General features: G+C 43.5%; 1 protein-coding gene across 1 annotated transcript in view; it reads right to left on the bottom strand.

The window, feature by feature from the left end:
• Positions 1-251: 251 nt before the first annotated feature.
• The window catches only part of CDNF (cerebral dopamine neurotrophic factor), an 80,438-nt gene continuing 60,952 nt past the window's right edge, over positions 252-19,737 (bottom strand). The window contains exons 3-4 of the mRNA XM_069765174.1: positions 19,079-19,220; positions 252-507 (exon numbers count right to left, since the gene is read on the bottom strand). Coding sequence (XP_069621275.1) covers positions 329-507; positions 19,079-19,220 — 321 coding nt within the window. The 3' untranslated portion in view covers positions 252-328. The remainder of the gene's footprint in view (positions 508-19,078; positions 19,221-19,737) is intronic.

Here is a 19,737-nt window from a genome sequence, read left to right as displayed (position 1 = left end):
GCTGATATGGAGTTAAACAGTTATTCTCATTGAGATAATCCAGAATAACATCCCTCAGAAACCCTTCAAATATTTTACCAACAATAGAGGTTAGACTTACTGGCCTATAATTTCCAGGTTCACTTTTAGAGCCCTTTTTGAATATTGGCACCACATTTGCAAAAGGTCTTTACTATTAAAATAAAGAATTCAAATCTTAATATCCACAACTACTCTAATAAAAACAATTACACATAAAATGTCAGTGTGAATTGATGATTTAATTTAGGTGCAAAACATTAACCAGTCCAGATTGTGTCTTTCAATGGCATATTTCCCGATGCAGGTTTCAGAGATCCTCCTTTTGGCTTTTTACAGCATACTTTGGAGTCAGCTCTTTTATGAGTTGTATATAGTCAGTTTTCTCTATGCAGGCTATGCATGCTTCTCCCCATCGGTCTAGTATCTTCTTCAACTCTGCCACCTTCATCTTAGCCAAGTCCACAGAGTTTAGATCTATCTCCTTCTCTAAGTAACATAATATATAAAAGTGTAGAACATATTTAGAAATTATATCATATGCCACATTCAAATTATGTATAAAATATTTCTGAAATGGACACCAACTAGTCAATTGGTTATCTCAAGACTGTCAAGATGTGGTTTTGTGGAACAACTATGCCACAGACTGTGGAGAGCCTGGAGGGGCTTGACTAAGTGAACACCTTGCTGTTCACTAGAGCCTCTGATGGTGAGGTTAGACTTGGCTCCCTATGAACGCCAGGTGCCACTCCAGGACAGACCATCGGACATGCAGCAGCTGGAGCCAGAGGACAGACTGGAGGGAGCAGCTGGTAGAGTTTGTATTAGAATTCAGCAGACAGTTCACATCCGTGTGCAGCAGACAGAGTTCGCATCAGAGTGCAGCAGACAGAGTTCGTATCAGAGTGAAGCAGGCAGTGTTTGTGTCAGAGTGCAACGGGCAGTGTTTGTATCAGAGTGCAGCTGACAGGATCTGCAGAAGAGTGCAGCAGGCAGGATCCACATTAGAGTGCAGCATGGAGGGTCTGCAGTTGAGTGCAGAAGGCAAGGTCTGTATTAGAGTGCAGCAAGCAGTGTCTGCAGTTGAGTGCAGTGGGGACTGGTATGCATCCTTACAAAACATAGACTGCAAAACAGTGAGGTTGCTCAGGCACCTCCCCAGTGGGTTGGAAGCAATATATACATAATGTCCCATAGCCATTGGCTGGGGAGGAAATAGCAAGTGCACTCGCTGGCCCTTTAAGAGAGCTGGAGCGCACCTGCACGTGCCCTAAGGACATGGTTAGAGGATCGGTTGGAAGCATGCCGAGCATGGGGAAGGGAAGAACTGTCTGCAGCATGGGAGAGTGAAGAGACATGCCGGTGACCCGCCTGTCAGAGCAGGGATTCGGCGTGGTGCTAACAAACACAACCCATCTCCATATGCCTCATTAGATCATTCAGAGATAATAAAGGAAGTTTACACTGCACAGTTATCATGAAACAAGCGTAGCTAGGAAAACTCATTTGATGATAATCGTATAAATAGGCTGATAATCTCCTGAAGGGCATGCAAATTGCTCGTTCATTGGATAAAATGATATTTTTATTTGCTCAAAAGATCACTGTTCTTGGCAGCACATTTAGGCTGTGTGCACACGTTGCTGATTTTTCCCCTTTTTATTGCGTTTTTTTGCTATAAAAAACGCTATAAAACCGCAAAAAACAGCTTACATTATGCATCCCATCATTTAGAATGAATTCCGCAATTTTTGTGCACATGATGCGTTTTTTTCCGCCAAAAAAAGCATCACGGTAAAAAACGCAGCATGTTCATTAACCCCTTCCCGACCTGTGACGCAACGTAGGCGTCATGAAAGTCGGTGCCAATCTGACCTGTGACGCCTATGTGGCGTCATGGAGGAATCGCATCCCTGCAGATCGGGTGAAAGGGTTAACTCCAATTTCACCCGATCTGCAGGGACAGGGGGCGTGGTACTTTAGCCCGGGGGGTGGCTTTGCCTCCACGTGGCTACGATCACTCTGATTGGCTGTTGAAAGTGCAACAGCCAATCAGAGCAATTTGTAATATTTCACCTCTGAAATTTGGTGAAATATTACAATCCAGCCATGGCCGATGATGCAATATCATATTAGACATGCTTTGGCACGATAAAGTGCAACCTTTTTTTGTATATTGTATATGGAGGTAGCAGCTCCTGGTATGCATCCATTCACACTAGTTTGGATGTGCCAGTCATTTTTCTGTCATTTCTATGTTAGCTTACTGACTGAGCACTCCTCTTTTCACCATGTGGTTTTTAATTACATCTAATCACATTTGGTTCCGGCCAACCCATATGTAGGTTTTACTGATAGAGGTGTCCACATTTACCCAAGCATACAGACATTAGCCTTCGGTAAGTGTTCACATTTGGACAGGGAGGTCAGGGACCCATCAGATTTAATGAGACCACCTTGACGATGGTTGATGGGCTCACACTATTTTGCAAAATTCTGTGCAAAGCGTCTCTCAAATATTTTTCCCAATGTTCAAAAGCCATTTTGCTATTCATATTTCATGTATTTCATATTAGACATGCTTTGGCACGATAGAGTGCAACCTTTTTTTTGTATATTGTATATGGAGGTAGCTGCTCCTGGTATGCACCTATTTACACTAGTTTGGATCTGCCAGTCATTTTTCTGTTATTTCTATGTTAGCTTACTGACTGAGCACTCCTCCCTTCACCATGTGGTTTTTAATTACATCTAATCACACTAATCACACTTGGTTCCGGCCAACCCATATGTAGGCTTTACTGATAGAGGTGTCCACATTTACCCAACACTATCCACCTCTCGTGTCTCCCCTTTTCCTCATAGTTTGTAAGCTTGCGAGCAGGGCCCTCATTCCTCCTGGTATCTGTTTTGAACTGTATTTCTGTTATGCTGTAATGTCTATTGTCTGTACAAGTCCCCTCTATAATTTGTAAAGCGCTGCGGAATATGTTGGCGCTATATAAATAAAAAAAAATTATTATTATTATAACACTAGTTTGGATGTACCAGTCATTTTTCTGTCACAGCAATATCATCGGCCATGGCTGGAGATCGCGATCTGAACCTCACCGACTGACAGCGGCGATCTGCCGCCGCTGTCAGTCTTTCCTCCCCGCCGTTCTGTGCTCCGCTGCCCTCCGCTGCTTTCCTCTCCCCTCCGGTGCCCCTCCCCCCCGCTGTCCGATCTCACCCCCCGTACCGCTGGAGTCCCGGGGACCCTCTCGGTGTCCGTCCGGCATCTTCAATGGGTGCCACCATCTTCCAAAATGGTGGGCACATGCACAGTGCGCCCGCTCAATCTGCCGGCCGGCAGATTCGTTACAGGTACATTTTGATCACTGTGATAGGTTATATCACAGTGATCAAAATAAAAAAATAGTAAATAAAGCCCCCCCTTATTACCCCCATAGGTAGGGAAAATAATGAAATAAATAAAATATACAGTGGGGCAAAAAAGTATTTAGTCAGTCAGCAATAGTGCAAGTTCCACCACTTAAAAATATGAGAGGCGTCTGTAATTTACATCATAGGTAGACCTCAACTATGGGAGACAAACTGAGAAAAAAAAATCCAGAAAATCACATTGTCTGTTTTTTTTAACATTTTACTTGCATATTATGGTGGAAAATAAGTATTTGGTCAGAAACAAAATTTCATCTCAATACTTTGTAATATATCCTATGTTGCCAATGACAGAGGTCAAACGTTTTCTGTAAGTCTTCACAAGGTTGCCACACACTGTTGTTGGTATGTTGGCCCATTCCTCCATGCAGATCTCCTCTAGAGCAGTGATGTTTTTGGCTTTTCGCTTGGCAACACGGACTTTCAACTCCCTCCAAAGGTTTTCTATAGGGTTGAGATCTGGAGACTGGCTAGGCCACTCCAGGACCTTGAAATGCTTCTTACGAAGCCACTCCTTCGTTGCCCTGGCGGTGTGCTTTGGATCATTGTCATGTTGAAAGACCCAGCCACATTTTATCTTCAATGCCCTTGCTGATGGAAGGAGGTTTGCACTCAAAATCTCACGATACATGGCCCCATTCATTCTTTCATGTACCCGGATCAGTCGTCCTGGCCCCTTTGCAGAGAAACAGCCCCAAAGCATGATGTTTCCACCACCATGCTTTACAGTAGGTATGGTGTTTGATGGATGCAACTCAGTATTCTTTTTCCTCCAAACACGACAAGTTGTGTTTCTACCAAACAGTTCCAGTTTGGTTTCATCAGACCATAGGACATTCTCCCAAAACTCCTCTGGATCATCCAAATGCTCTCTAGCAAACTTCAGACGGGCCCGGACATGTACTGGCTTAAGCAGTGGGACACGTCTGGCACTGCAGGATCTGAGTCCATGGTGGCGTAGTGTGTTACTTATGGTAGGCCTTGTTACATTGGTCCCAGCTCTCTGCAGTTCATTCACTAGGTCCCCCCGCGTGGTTCTGGGATTTTTGCTCACCGTTCTTGTGATCATTCTGACCCCACGGGGTGGGATTTTGCGTGGAGCCCCAGATCGAGGGAGATTATCAGTGGTCTTGTATGTCTTCCATTTTCTAATTATTGCTCCCACTGTTGATTTCTTCACTCCAAGCTGGTTGGCTATTGCAGATTCAGTCTTCCCAGCCTAGTGCAGGGCTACAATTTTGTTTCTGGTGTCCTTTGACAGCTCTTTGGTCTTCACCATAGTGGAGTTTGGAGTCAGACTGTTTGAGGGTGTGCACAGGTGTCTTTTTATACTGATAACAAGTTTAAACAGGTGCCATTACTACAGGTAATGAGTGGAGGAAAGAGGAGACTCTTAAAGAAGAAGTTACAGGTCTGTGAGAGCCAGAAATCTTGATTGTTTGTTTCTGACCAAATACTTATTTTCCACCATAATATGCAAATAAAATGTTAAAAAAACAGACAATGTGATTTTCTGGATTTTTTTTTTCTCAGTTTGTCTCCCATAGTTGAGGTCTACCTATGATGTAAATTACAGACGCCTCTCATCTTTTTAAGTGGTGGAACTTGCACTATTGCTGACTGACTAAATACTTTTTTGCCCCACTGTATTTATTTTTATTTTTCCACTAGGGTTAGGGTTAGAACTAGGGTTAGGGTTAGGGCTAGGGTTAGGGTTAGGGCTAGGTTTAGGGCTAGGGTTAGGGTTGCAATTAGGGTTAGAATTAGGCTATGTGCACACGGTGCGGATTTGGCTGCGGATCCGCAGCGGATTGGCCGCTGTGGATTCGTGGCAGTTTTACCCATGTAAACCTATGGAAAACCAAATCTGCTGTGCCCATGGTGTGGAAAATACCGTGCGGAAATGCTGCGTTGTATTTTCCGCAACATGTCAATTCTTTGTACGGATTCCCCAGTAAATCCACAAGTAAAACGTGCGTTTTACCTGCAGATTTTTCAAAAACAGTGCGGAAAAATCCGCACACAAATCCGCAACGTGGGCACATAGCCTTAGGGTTAGGGCTGGAATTAGAGTTAGGGTTGGAATTAGGGTTAGGGTTGGAAATAGGGTTAAGATAAGGGTTAGGGGTGTGTTGAGGTTAGGGTTAGGTTTGTGGTTAGGGTTATGGTTAGGGTTGGGATTATCGTTGGGATTAGGGTTAGGGGTGTGTTGGGGTTAGGGTTGTGATTACGGTTATAGTTAGAGTTGGGATTAGAGTTAGGGGTGTGTTAGGGTTAGTGTTAGAGCTAGAATTGAGGGGTTTCCACTGTTTAGGCACATCAGGGGGTCTCCAATCACGACAGAGCACCACCATTGATTCCAGCCAATCTTGCATTCAAAAAGTCAAATGGTGCTCCCTCCCTTCCGTGCCCCGACGTGTGCCCAAACAGTGGTTTACCCAAACATATGGGACATAAGCCTACTCAGGAAAAATTGTACAACAATTTTGGGGGTCTAATTTCTCCTGTTACCCTTGGAAAAATAAAAAAATGGGGGCTAAAATATTATTTTTGTGGGGAAAAAAATGATTTTTTATTTTCATGGCTCTGTGTTGTAAACTTTTGTGAAGCACTTGGGGGTTCAAAGTTCTCACCACACATCTAGATAAGTTCCTTGGGGGGTCTAGTTTCCAAAATGGGGTCACTTGTGGGGGAACGCAATGTGATGCCCGCAGACCATTCCATCAAAGTCTGCATTTCAAAACATCACTACTTTCTTTTCGAGCCCCAATGTGTGACCAAACAGTGGTTTACCCCCACATATTGGGCATCAGCATACTCAGGACAAACTGGGCAACAACTATAGGGGTTCAGCTTCTCATGTTACCGTTGTGAAAATAAAAAATTGTGGGCTAAAAAATCATTTTTGAGGAAAAAAATGATTTTTTATTTTCATGGCTCTGCGTTATAAACTTTTGTGAAGCACTTGGGGGTTCAAAGTGCTCACCACACATCTAGATAAGTTCCTTGGGGTCTAGTTTCCAAAATGGGGTCACTTGTGGGGGGGGGTCTGTTTAGGTACATCAGGGGCTCTGCAAACGCAATGTGACGCCCGCAGACCATTCCATCAAAGTCTGCATTTCAAAACGTCACTACTTCCATGGAGAACAGAAAGAGAAGACAACTGTCTGAGGGCTTGGTAAAAAAAAAATTGAAAAATATCAACAATCTCAAGGTTACAAGTCCATCTCCAGAGATATTGATGTTCCTTTGTCCATGGTGCACAATATAATCAAGAAGATTACAACCCATGGCACTGTAGCTAATCTCCCTGGACGTGGAAAAAAATTATGAAATGTTGCAACGCATGATAGTCCGGCTGGCGCACAAACAGCCACAAACAAGTTCCAAAGAAATTCAAGCTGTCTTGTAGGCTCAGGGTGCATTAGTGTCATTGCAAATTATCCAAATGAAATGTAACACTATGACAAGAGACCTAGGAGGATCCCGCTGTTGACATAGAGACATAAAAAAGCTAGACTGCCGTTTTCCAAAATGTACGTAAGTAAGACAAAATCCTTGTGGGAAAGTGTCTTGCAGACAGATGAGACCAAGATAGACCTTTTTGTTAAAGTCCATCATTTTACTGTTTGCTGAAAACAGAATGAGGCCTTCAAAGAAAAGAACACAATATCTACAGTCAAATATGGTGGGCATTCAAAAATGTTTTGAGGTTGTTTTTCTGCTTCTGCCACTGGGTGTCTTCACTGTCTGCAAGGCATGATGAAATCTGAAAATCACCAAAGCATTTTGGGTCGCAATGTAGTGCCCGATATCAGTAAGCTGGGTTTGCATCCTAGGTCATGGGTCCTCAAGCAGGACAATGACCAGAAATACCCTTCAAGAAGCACTCAAAAATAGATGGAAAGAAAGCACTGGAGAGTTTTGAACTGACTAGCAATGAGTCCAGATCTACAGTGGCTTGCAAAAGTATTCACTTCCCTTTGTTTTTTACCTATTTTGTTACATTACAACCTGCGTTTAAATATTTCTGTAATCCGATTTTTGTGTGATGCATTAGCACTAAATAGTTTAAGTGGGTGAAGAGAAGTGAGAAAAATATAGACATAAATTACATTTATGGGATCAAATAACTAAAAATGGCATGTATTCTGTCCTTTTGTTATGAAGCTCTAAAACATTTCTGGTGCAAGCAATTACTTTCATAAGTCTACCTGTATGAAATCTAAGTTTCTCATGGTCTGTCAGTATATACACACCTTTTCTGAAAGACCACAGAGGCTGCAACACCATTAGGCAAAAGGTACCACTAACCAAAAAATGTCATGAAGACTAAAGAGATCTCCAAACAAGTCAGGGGCAAAGTTGTTTAGCAATACAAGTCAGGGTTGGGTTATAAAAATTAAAAAAAAAATATCCCAATATCTGATGATCTCCTGGAGCACCATCAAATCCATTATCATCAAGTGGAACTACAACAAATCTGCCAAGAGAAGCCTGCCCGCCAAAACGCTCAATCCAGACAAGGACGGCATTAAGCACAGATACCAAAAATAACCCTGAAGGAGATGCAGAGTTCCCAAGCAGAGACTGAAGTATCTGTCCATATGGCCAAAAGAAGCCGTACACCCCACAGCCTTTTTTGAAGAGTGGGCAGAAAAAAAACCTTTACTTACATACAATTATAAGACTCATTTTGAGTTTGCCAAAATACATGTGGGAGACTATCCAAATGTATGGAGGAAGGTGATGTGGTCAGATGAGACAAAAATTGAATTTTTTGGCCACCAACGTAAATGCTATGTCTGACACCAAATCAACACAGCTCATCACCCCAAGAACACCATATCCACAGTAAAACTTGGTGGTGGCAGCATCATGCTGTGGGGATTTTTTTCGGTAGCAAGGACATGGAAAATGGTCTGAGTTGAGGGGAAAGATGGATGGTCCGAAACACAGGGATATTTTTGAGCGAAACCTTTTTGTCAGTGATTTGAGACTTGTGCAGAGGTTCACCTTCCAACAAGACAATGACCCAAAACATACTGCTAAAGCAACACTTGAGTGGTTTAAGGAAAACGTGCAAATGTTTTTAAGTGGCCTAGTCAAATCCTAGACCTTAATCCAATTGAGAATCTGTGGTTAGACTTCAAGATTGCTGTTTACCAGAGGAAATTATCTAACTTGAAGGAGCTGGAGCAGTTTTGCCTTGTGGAATGGTCAAAAATCCCAGGTGCAAACTCTGGAAAGGTCATACAGACTTATTCAAAGCGACTTGCAGCTGTAATTACCACAAAAGGAGGCTCTACAAAGTACTGACTTTAGGGAGGGTGAATACAGGAGCAGACATATCATTGGTGCAACCTGTGCTACAGCACTGGGGCCCAAGATGTAAGGGGACCCATTTCTACCTCAAAAGCAGGTGCAATTTTGCATATTTAGGAGCTCTTGGGCTGCATAGGGCCCACAAATTGTTCTTACACAGGGACCCTTTTCTGTCTGTGTCCGCCAGTGGGTGAATAGTTTTGCACACTGAAATTTTAAGGTATTTTGTCCTATTTGTCGTTTGCTTCACAATAAAAAGAAAACCAAATGTTCACAGTTGTAGAGATGTTCTTTACACAAACTGATGCAAACACTGTAAATAAAAACAGTGAAATTCCAGGTTGCAAGGTAGCAAAACATGAAAAATGCCAATGAGGTGAATGCTTTCACAAGCCACTGTGAATCCCATTGAACACCTAAGGAGAGATCTTAAAATTGCTGTTGGGAGAGAATGCACCCTGGAGCAGTTTGCAAAAGCAGAGTGGTCCAAAATTCCAGTTGAGAGGTGTAAGAAGCCTGTTGATAGGAAGCAATTGCAGTTATTTATTCCAAAGGGTGTGCAACCAAATATTAAGTTGAGGGTGGCAACAGTTTTTGTCCAGCTCATTTTGGGGGTTTTGTGTTCAATTTGCCTTTTTTTCCTGTTTTTTTTGTGTTGTTCCAATAGACACAAAGAAAATAAATCTGTGTATAACAAAACATGTAACCAAAATAGTTTTCTGGTAGAATTACTTCATTTTCTGGAAAAATTTCAAGGTAGGTGTGTGCGTATGTGTTCATGGCTGAAAGTGTTGGCACCCTTATAATTGTTACTGAGAAAATGAAGTATCTTTCCCAGAACATTATGGTAAATACACGTGTTTTGTTATACACATGTTTATTTCCTTTGTGTGCATCGGAACAACATAAATAGAGAAAAAAGGCAAATTTGACATAATGTTACGCAAAGACAAACAAACTGGGCTGTACAAAATTGCTGCACCTTTCCAAAATTCTGGGTAAACAGCAGAACTCACACTGTTCCTGTGCATGTTTACTTCCTTTTTGTGTATTAGAACAACACAAAAATAAGAAAAAAAAAAAACTGAAAAAAGGCAAATTGGACATTATTTCAAAAATTACACCTGAAATCAGATAAAAACGGGAGAAGTTGACTCAATCTTTGTATTGTGTGTTTGTGTGTGCTACACTAAGCATGGCAAACAGAAATATGATGAGAAGAGAAATGTCTTAGGATTTGAGATAAAAAAAATTGTTGAAAAATATCAAAATCTCAAGCTTATAAGTCCATCTCCAGAGATCATAATGTTCCTTTGTCCACGGTGCGCAACATAATCAAGAAGTTGTTACTATTCCTGGAGTGGACCCACTGGATTGCGGTGACGACCGTTCCAAGGCGAGCTGACCAGGTGGAACCGACCCCTATACAGGGACCATTAGGGTCAAGCCTAGGAGGAAGATACATCGCAATAGTTTGTGCCAGAGGGGCGGCTTGGGGACAACGAAGAGAATCAGGGTACTCACCGAGGACCAGACGGATGGAGCAGCCACAGAGAAAACCCGGGACTCAGGACAAGAGAAAACCCGGGACTCAGGACACGGCGGGGTTCACACAGAGGGTACCGGATACATGACGGAGCAGGGCACGCACTGGAGGAGCATAGGGATGGAGCAAAGCACGCACGCACTGGAAACGTACAGGGACTGAGCATAGCACGCACTGGAAGCGTACAGGGACTGAACAGAACATGCACTGGAAGAGTACAGGGATGGAGCAGGGCACGCACACACTGGAAGCATACAGGGAGTGAGCAGAGCATGCACACACTGGAAGCGTACAGGGACAGAGCAGAGCACACACTGGAAGCATACAGGGACTGAGCAGAGCATGCACACAATGGAAGCGTATAGGGACAGAGCAGAGCACACACTGGAAGCGTACTGGGACTGAACAGAGCACACATGCACTGGAAGCGTACAGGGACTGAGCGGAGCATGCACTGGAAGCGTACAGGGACTAAGCAGAGCATGCACTGGAAGCGTACAGGGATGGAGCAGGGCACGCACACACTGGAAGCGTACAGGGATTGAGCAGAGCACGCACACACTGGAAGAGTACAGGGACAGAGCAGAGCACACACTGGAAGCGTACAGGGCCTAGGCAGAGCACGCACGCACTGGAAGCATACAGGGACCTGACCTACTGGAGCCTAAGTAGACCTGGTGGGAGCACAGAGGGACACAATAATAATCAGGCGCTTCCTCTTGCAGGAAGTGACCTGATATACCCGGAGGCCGCTGCCCAGGCAGGACAGCGCTTCCTGGTCAGTACAATCCTGCATCATAAAGAAGCAAGGAGCATGTATGGGGAACGGGATCCCCAGTGCGGCCAAAGACCCAGAAGAGGAGGAGGAGAAACATGGTGCGGGACCCGGGAAGCTAGGTGAGTATCACAGTGAGCCGTAATAGAAGTTTGCAACCCATGGCAAAGTAGCTAATCTCCTTAGACATGGACGGCAGAGAAAAATTAATGACAGGTTGCAACGCAGGATAGTCCAGATGGTGAATAAGCAGCCCCAATCGAGTTCCACAGAAATTCAAGCTGTCCTGCTGGTGTAGAAGGAATCTGCCCAACTCAGCCCGACAGGCACTGTTGGCAGTGCTCCAGTTGATCTGGAGAAGGTGCTTACAGGATTCCAGGTGGAATATTTCTGTTGGTCTGGGCATGTGTGAAGACCCCAGACTTCACTGCCATTCAGGAGGATAGGGGCAATGATGGCATCAAAGATTTTTAGCCAGATCCTCACTGGCGTCTTCAGATGGTAGAGTTTCCTTTGGATGGCATAGAAGGTTTGCAGGCCTTGTCCATCAGGGTCTCTATGGCTTGTTTGAAACTCCCTGATTGGTAAATTTCAAGGCCCCGGTAGGTGTATTTGTCAGTTCATGTAAGAGTAAAGATGTTTAGCACAAATGAAGGGTACTGGTCTGATCTTGGCTTTCTCTTGTGGAATACCATGATGTTGGTTTTCTTTGGGTCGATCGGAAGTGTCCATGTGGAGCTGAGTTTCTCCAAGATTTTCAGATTGTCTTGGAAGCCTTTCTCAGTTGGTCACAGCAGCAGTAGGTCATCTGCATACAGGAAGAATTTCACCTGTGCATCATGGAGTGTAAGACTTGGTGCTGATAGATAGAAAAATGGATAGATAGATAGATAGCACATATAGATCGGTAGATAGATCTCTCTAGTGTGTGTGCTGGGAGGATTCACAAGTCTGCAGTCATAGAGTGACTGAAGACTTATCATTTTAGACCAGACAATATATATTACATATGTACTGTGTATATACAGTGGGGAAAATAAATATTTGACACAATGCCGATTTTGCAAGTTTTCGCACCTACAAAGAAAGGAGAAGTCTGTAATATTTATGATAGGTACACTTCAATAGTGAGAGACAGAATCTAAAAATAGAAACCAGAAAATCACATTATATGATTTTACATAAGTCAATTGATGTGTATTATGTGGTTCAGCAGCATCGGAGATGTGTATTATGAGGTTCTCCAGCAAGTAAGAAGTGCATTTTGATGTTCTGCAGTAGCTGAGGTACTGTATATTTTAAAGCATTGTGAGGTACTGTAGCAGCTGAGGTGTATATTTAGGTGTTTTGATGCAGCTAAGGGCTCCTTCTCACTTGCGAGAAATACGTCCAAGTCTCGCAGGTTAAAACCCTCTTCTGGCGCCGGCACTCCGGAGTGGAGCGTGCAGCTCCATGTGTTGCTGTGCGGCCGCACGCTCCGCTCTGGAGTGCCGGCGCCAGAAGAGGGTTTTAACCTGCGAGACTCGGACGTATTTTTCTTAAGTGAGAAGGAGCCCTAAGGCATGTTCTGCAGCGGTTGAAGTGTGTATTATGAGGTTCTACAGTGGATGAAGTATGCTTTGAGGTGGATAAGGTGTGTATTATGATGTTCTGCAGCAGCTGAGATGTGTATTATGTTGTTCAGCAGCCGAGGTGTGAATTATGAGGTGTCTGTAACAGCCAAGATGTCTAATATGAGGATGTGCAGCAGCTGTTGTATAGTATGTAATAGAAGGTTCTACAAAGGCTGAGATATGTATTATAAGGTCCTGCAGCAGCGGAGTTGTGTACTATGAAGTTCTGCAGCAGCTGAGTTGTGGATTATGTGGTTCTGCAACAGCTGATATGTTTAACCCCTTCATGACCCAGTCTATTTTTACCTTAATAACCTGGTCATTTTTTGCAATTCTTTATGAGGTAATAACTCAGGAACGCTTCAACGGATCCTAGCTATTCTAAGATTGTTTTTCGTGACATATTGGGCTTCATGCTAGTAGTAAATTTAGGTCAATAATTTTTGCATTTATTTGTGAAAAAATCAGAAATTTGGCGAAAATTTTGAAAATTTCGCAATTTTCAAATTTTGAATTTTTATTCTGTTAAACAGGAGAGTTATGTGACACAAAATAGTTAATAAATAACATTACCAACATGTCTACTTTACATCAGCACAATTTTGGAAACAACATTTTTTTTGCTAGGAAGTTATAAGGGTTAAAATTTGACCAGTGATTTCTCATTTTTACAACAAAATTTATAAAACCATTTTTTTTAGGGACCACCTCACATTTGAAGTTCGTTTGAGGGGTCTATATGGCTGAAAAAACCCAAAAGTGACACCATTCTAAAAACTGCACCCATCAAGGTGCTCAAAACCACATTCAAGAAGTTTATTAACCCTTCAGGTGATTCACAGCAGCAGAAGCAACACGGAAGGAAAAAATGAACATTTCACTTTTTAGTCACAAAAATGATCTTTTAGCAACAATTTTTTTAATTTTCCCAAGGGTAAAAGGAGAAACTGGACCCCGAAAGTTATTGTACAATTTGTTCTGAGTACGCCGATACCCCATATGTGGGGGGGAACCACTGTTTGGGCGCACGACAGGGCTCAGAAGAGAAGGAGCGCCATTTGACTTTTTGAATGAAAAATTGGCTCCAATCTTTAGCGGACACCATGTCGCGTTTGGAAAGCCCCTGTGTGCCTAAATATTGGAGCACCCCCACAAGTGACCCCATTTTGGAAACTAGACCCCCAAGGAACTTATCTAGATGCATAGTGAGCACTTTGAACCCTAAGGGGCTTCACAAATTGATCCGTAAAAATGAAAAAGTACTTTTTTTTCACACAAAAAATTCTTTTAGCCTCAATTTTTTCATTTTTACATGGGCAACAGGATAAAATGGATCTTAAAATTTGTTGGGCAATTTCTCCTGAGTACAACGATACCTCACATGTGGGGGTAAACTACTGTTTGGGCGCACGTCGGGGCTCGGAAGGGAAAGAGCACCATTTGACTCTTTGAACGCAAGATTGGCTGGAATCAATTGTGGTGCCATGTCGCGTTTCGAGACCCCTGATGTGCCTAAACAGTGGAAACCCCTCAATTCTAACTCCAACACTAACCCCAACACACCCCTACCCTAATCCCAACTCTAGCCATAACCCTAATCACATCCATAACCCCAACACACCCCTAACCACAACCCTAACCCCAACACACCCCTAACCCTAATCCCAACCCTAACCATAACCCTAACCACAAGCCTAACCTTAACCCCAACACACCCCTAACCCTAATTTTAACCCTATTTCCAACGCTAACCCTAATTCCAATCCTAACTCTAATTCCAACCCTAACCCTAAGGCTATGTGCCCACGCTGCGGATTCGTGTGAGGACTTTTCCGCAGTTTTTGAAAAGTCCGCAGGTAAAACGCACTGCGTTTTACTTGCGGATTTACAGCGAATTTCCACTGTTTTTTGTGCGGATTTCGCCTGCGGATTCCTATTGAGGAACAGGTGAAAAATGCTCCGGAGTCCGCACAAAGAATTGACATGCTGCGGAAAATACAAGCAGCATTTCCGCGCTGTATTTTTCGCACCATGGGCACAGCGGATTGGTGTTCCATACATTTACATGGTACTGTAAACATGATGGAAAACTGCTATGAATCCGCAGAGGCCAATCCGCTGCGGATCCGCAGCCAAATCCGCACCGTGTGCATATAGCCCAATTCTAACCCTAATTCTAACCCTAACCCTAATTGCAACCCTAACCCTAGTTCTAACCCTAACCCTAGTTCTAACCCTAACCCTAGTTCTAACCCTAACCCTAGTTCTAACCCTAAACCTAGTTCTAACCCTAACCCTAATTCTAACCCTAACCCTAGCACTAACCCTAACCGAAAAATAAAAGTAAATATATTTTCTTTATTTTATTATTGTCCCTACCTATGGCGGTGATAAAGGGGGGGTTTGTTTGTTATTTTTTTTATTTTGATCGCTGAGATAGAACCTATCACAGCAATCAAAATGTACCTTGAACGAATATGGCAGATTCGGCGGGCGCACTATGCATGCGCCCGCCATTTTTGAAGATGGTGGGCCCATGCAGAAGACCGATGGACACCGGGAGGGACATCGGAGGTCGGTAAGTATGCGGGGGTGAGCTTGGACAGCGGGGGGGGGGGTGGGATCGGACTGCAGGGGGAGCAGACAGGAGGACGGAAGGGAGCGGAGCACAGCATAGGACAGGATGGAGGACGGGGCGGTGGATCGGTGGCGGGGGCAGATCGCGGTCTCCAGCCATGGCCGATGATATTGCAGCTTCGGCCATGGCTGGATTGTAATATTTCACCAATTTTCATTGGTGAAATATTACGATTGCTCTGATTGAAAGTGAAACATCACTTTCAACAGCCAATCAGAGCGATCGTAGCCACGGGGGGCGAAGCCACCCCCCTGGGCTGAAGTACCACTCCCCCTGTCCCCGCAGGTCGGGTGAAATTACAGTTAACCCTTTCACCCGACCTGCAGGAGCGCGATCATTCTGTGACGCAGCATATGCGTCACAGATCGGATTGGCACCGACTTTCATGACGCATACGCTGTGTCACAGGTCGGGAAGGGGTTAATATGAGGTTCTGCAGTGCTGTGGTGTGTATTATGAGGTTCTGCAGTGAGATATATATTATCAGGATCCACAGCCAGTGAGTTATGCATTGTGAGGTACCGCAGCAGCTGAGATGTGTATAATGAAGTTCTGCAGCAGCTTGGGTCTGTGTAATGAAGTTTAGTAGCAACTGACATGGGTATTATGAGGTTCTCTAGAAGCTGAGGTAGCTTTTTATTAGGTTTTGCAGCAGAGGTATATGTTGAGGTTCTGCAGCAGCTGATGTGAAAGCTATGCTATCAATTTAATGCAGCACTATTATGCAGTTCTGCAGCTGAGATCTGTATTATGATGTTCTATGGCAGCTGAGGTGTGTATTACAAGATTCTGCAGCAACTGAGGTTTGTATAATAAGGCTTTGCATCAGCAGAGGTGTCTAACATGAGGTTCTACAGCAGCTGACATATGTCTTATCGGGTTTGCATCAGCTGAGGTATGTATTATGAGGTTTTGCAGCAGCTGAGGTGTGATTTATGAGGCTCTGTAGCAGCGGAGGTGTGTAATATGAGGTTTTGCAGCAACTGAGGGGTATGTTATCAGGTTGTGCCGCAGCTGAGCTTATTATGAGGTTCTGCAGTAGCTGAGATTAATTTATTATGAGGTTCTGCAGCAGCTGGAGGGTATATTATAATGATCTGAAGCACCAGGGTGTGTATTATGAGGTTTTGCAGAAGCTGAAGTGCATATTAAGGCTATGTGCACACGTTGTGGATTAGGCTTAGGAATTTCTGGTGCGGATTCTGCCTCTCCTGGCAGAAAAAGCACCTGCGGATTTGTCGCATTTTTTTCTGCGGTTCCGCAGCGTTTTTTGTGCGTTTTTGCTGCGGTTTTCTTGCGGATTTGCTGCGTTTTTTACCCCTGCGGTTTTCTATAATGGAATGGGTACAAAAACGCTGCAGATTCACAAAAAATAAGTGACATGCTCCTTCTTTTAAACCGCAGCGTTTCCGCAGCGGATTTTCCGCAAAGTGTGCACAGCATTTTTTTTCTCATTGATTTACATTGTACTGTAAATCAATTGCGGATCTGCAGCGTTTCTGCACCGCAAAATACGCTGTGGATCCGCAGAGAATCTGCAACGTGTGCACATACCCTAGGAGATTCTGCAGTAGCTGAAATGTCTAATATGAGGTTCTGCAGCCGCTGAGGTGTATTATGTACAATGTATTGTATTTTTTTCTGTGGATTTCAAAGTAATTGACTTTTTTTTTTCATAACATACAAGAACATCAGAGGCAAATCTGCAGCAATATCCACATGGTTCGGTGTAGATTTGTATCACACAGATTTCCCTCAAAATTATTTGCAGCATTGTCAACTGGTGTGGGCCCAGACTGGTTAATAAGGGAATTATTTGGTATAAATATGGTGGTGTTCTGCCATAAACAGCGCCCCCTGTCATCATGTTGTGTATGTGGTGCTGCCCCTCGGCCTGTTCTGGTCAGTGAAGCTGAGATGCAATGCCTGATGTAAACAGAGGGCACTTTATTATGCAGCAGAGATCTTTTTATAATTTTGTACAATCCCCTTTAACATTTGTATTTTGTCCTTTTTGTGCCTGAATACATGCAGAGTAGGGTGCCAGCTCCATCATGCGTCATCCACATCATGCGTCATCCACATCATGCGTCATCCACATCAAGCGTCATGTCCATCATGCGTCATCTCCATCATGCTTCATCTTGTATAGTAGACATGTATATAGTTGATGCGGATCCCACAAACTGGGCCATGACATGCACTGCTCTCAGCTAAGAGATGGCAAAATTCCCATTCATGTCTATAGGAGTTTATACCACCTGTCCACAAAAAGCAGCAGCACCTCATTCCCGATATACATGTGGGTCCCATCTGTGAGATCTGCATATAATATCCATTACGTAATATCAATGCCATAAATACACAAGATAAGAATACCCCTGTAAAGGTTTGTTCAGACATACTGGAATTAACGCTAATTTGCAGTGCAATATATGTAAAGAAATCAATTTCCTTAGGAATTTTTTAAAAAATGGGCTCCTGTCTGAGTTTGTGTCCTAGGAAACAGGGCTAAAAATCAATAGGGCTGGGGCAGTTTTGCACAGAGCACCATTCAGGCTAAAGGCCTACATGTTAGCGATTGTTGGGAAATGTAGTAAAGGAGAAGAGGAACCTGAAGAGGAAGTAATGACAGGGCATATGAAGCAAAACAGAAAGGAAAAACGCAGCCCTCAGCAAAGCCATGGGTGAAGTGACCCATGTCTTGGTTTGTAGGACAAGCAGAGGGTTAGAGAATAAATATGGGCAGAAGCGCGGGTTCTGTGGAGTCAAAAGATTAGAGGGGTTGGACGGTAAGGGGAGATGTTTACATTTGAGCAGGGTTTACCTGTCTGAGAAGGGGTGAGGGCTAGCAATTGGCACAAGGCACCAAGAGCAAAGGTCCCGCCCTTTAATTTAGGGGTTAAAGTAAAGTAAAATATCAAAATGTTGATGATGATGTCATTGGGTCATTTTTGCAAGCTGTGGTGAGGGGGGTTCTTGGAGTTGGTGGCAAAATTGTGGTTCGGGGGTTTTACATCAGGTGGATGGTAACCTCTGCTTTATGTTTGGATTTTGGTTAATTGCCTGGCGGATTTTGGGACTCTACAGGGTGGAGTCCCTGGGAGTCAGTGTCATGGAAAAGGTTTTCCAGCAACAAAGGTGCCCCCGAGCCTGTAGTAGCGGCTGGAAGTAATGCTGGATGGTTACCGTAATTATATTATTTACTGGTTTCCGCCGGGTTTCGGAGCTCCAAGAACCTCCTTACTAAAAGTTATTTATTGTAATGCTTGTTAATAAAAGGCCAATTTGGCCAATTTATCCAAAGACAAATGTGTTACGAGTGTTCATTTAAGGGAAGGGGTGTTCCGTGGGAGCGAAGCAGGGTTGTAATAGGGGGTGTTGATATAAAAGTTGGTCAGTTGTAAGGAGCCTATACAATACTGCAGTCAAGATACTATGTGAAGTATATGAGGATATTTAAGGACATTATTCTTTAAGCATTTATGGCAAAAACCAGTAATTGAGTTATGGTAGTGGACAACCTCTTTAATGTCAAATCGCGATTGAAATCTGGATGCAAACCCAAAACATTGGTTAAATATTTTTATTGCAAATGCTTCTGCATTCTCCTCTAGAATTTTGCAATAATGTTAAACATTTGGTTTATAAAAGTACCAACATGTATAAAGAAAGTGCTAAGACACATTTCATTGAGTGCTTGACCTGATACATACCATATTTCAGTTCACAAATCTGAATGTCGATTTTCTTTAGCTTGTCACAAATTTTGTGTGTTGGAACATGTGCACTCATCGGACGAGTAACCTCACTGAGAATTTTTGTAGCTGCATCGCTTGTGGCCCCTAAATAATAACACTTAGAAAAAAACTTGTATTATTAACATAATTGCTTATGTAAAAAATAGGGATTTTTGTGTACTCACCGTAAAATCCTTTTCTCCGGGCCATTCATTGGGGGACACAGACCATGGGTGTATGCTGCTGCCACCAGGAGGCTGACACTAAGTAATACAAAAAAAGTTAGCTCCTCCCCTGCAGTATACACCCTCCTGCTGGCTCCCAGCTAACCAGTTCGGTGCAAAAGCAGTAGGAGATCAATAACGACATATAAGCATAAAACATGTCACATTATGTATGAGAGTGTAACATATCAAAAGATAAAAAACAAAGCATAAGCTAATAACGGTGGGAGCTGTGTCCCCCAATGAATGGCTAGGAGAAAAGGATTTTACGGTGAGTACACAAAAATCCCTATTTCTCCTTCGCCTCATTGGGGGACACAGACCATGGGACGTCCCAAAGCAGTCCCTGGGCGGGGACAACATCAGATCAGGCCGTGTAACCGCTACTTACAAGTGCGCCACCGCGGCCTG

This window comes from Ranitomeya imitator, chromosome 4 (assembly GCF_032444005.1).
Source record: "Ranitomeya imitator isolate aRanImi1 chromosome 4, aRanImi1.pri, whole genome shotgun sequence".
Lineage (NCBI taxonomy): Eukaryota > Metazoa > Chordata > Amphibia > Anura > Dendrobatidae > Ranitomeya > Ranitomeya imitator.
This window is presented reverse-complemented; position numbering and strand designations above follow the sequence as displayed.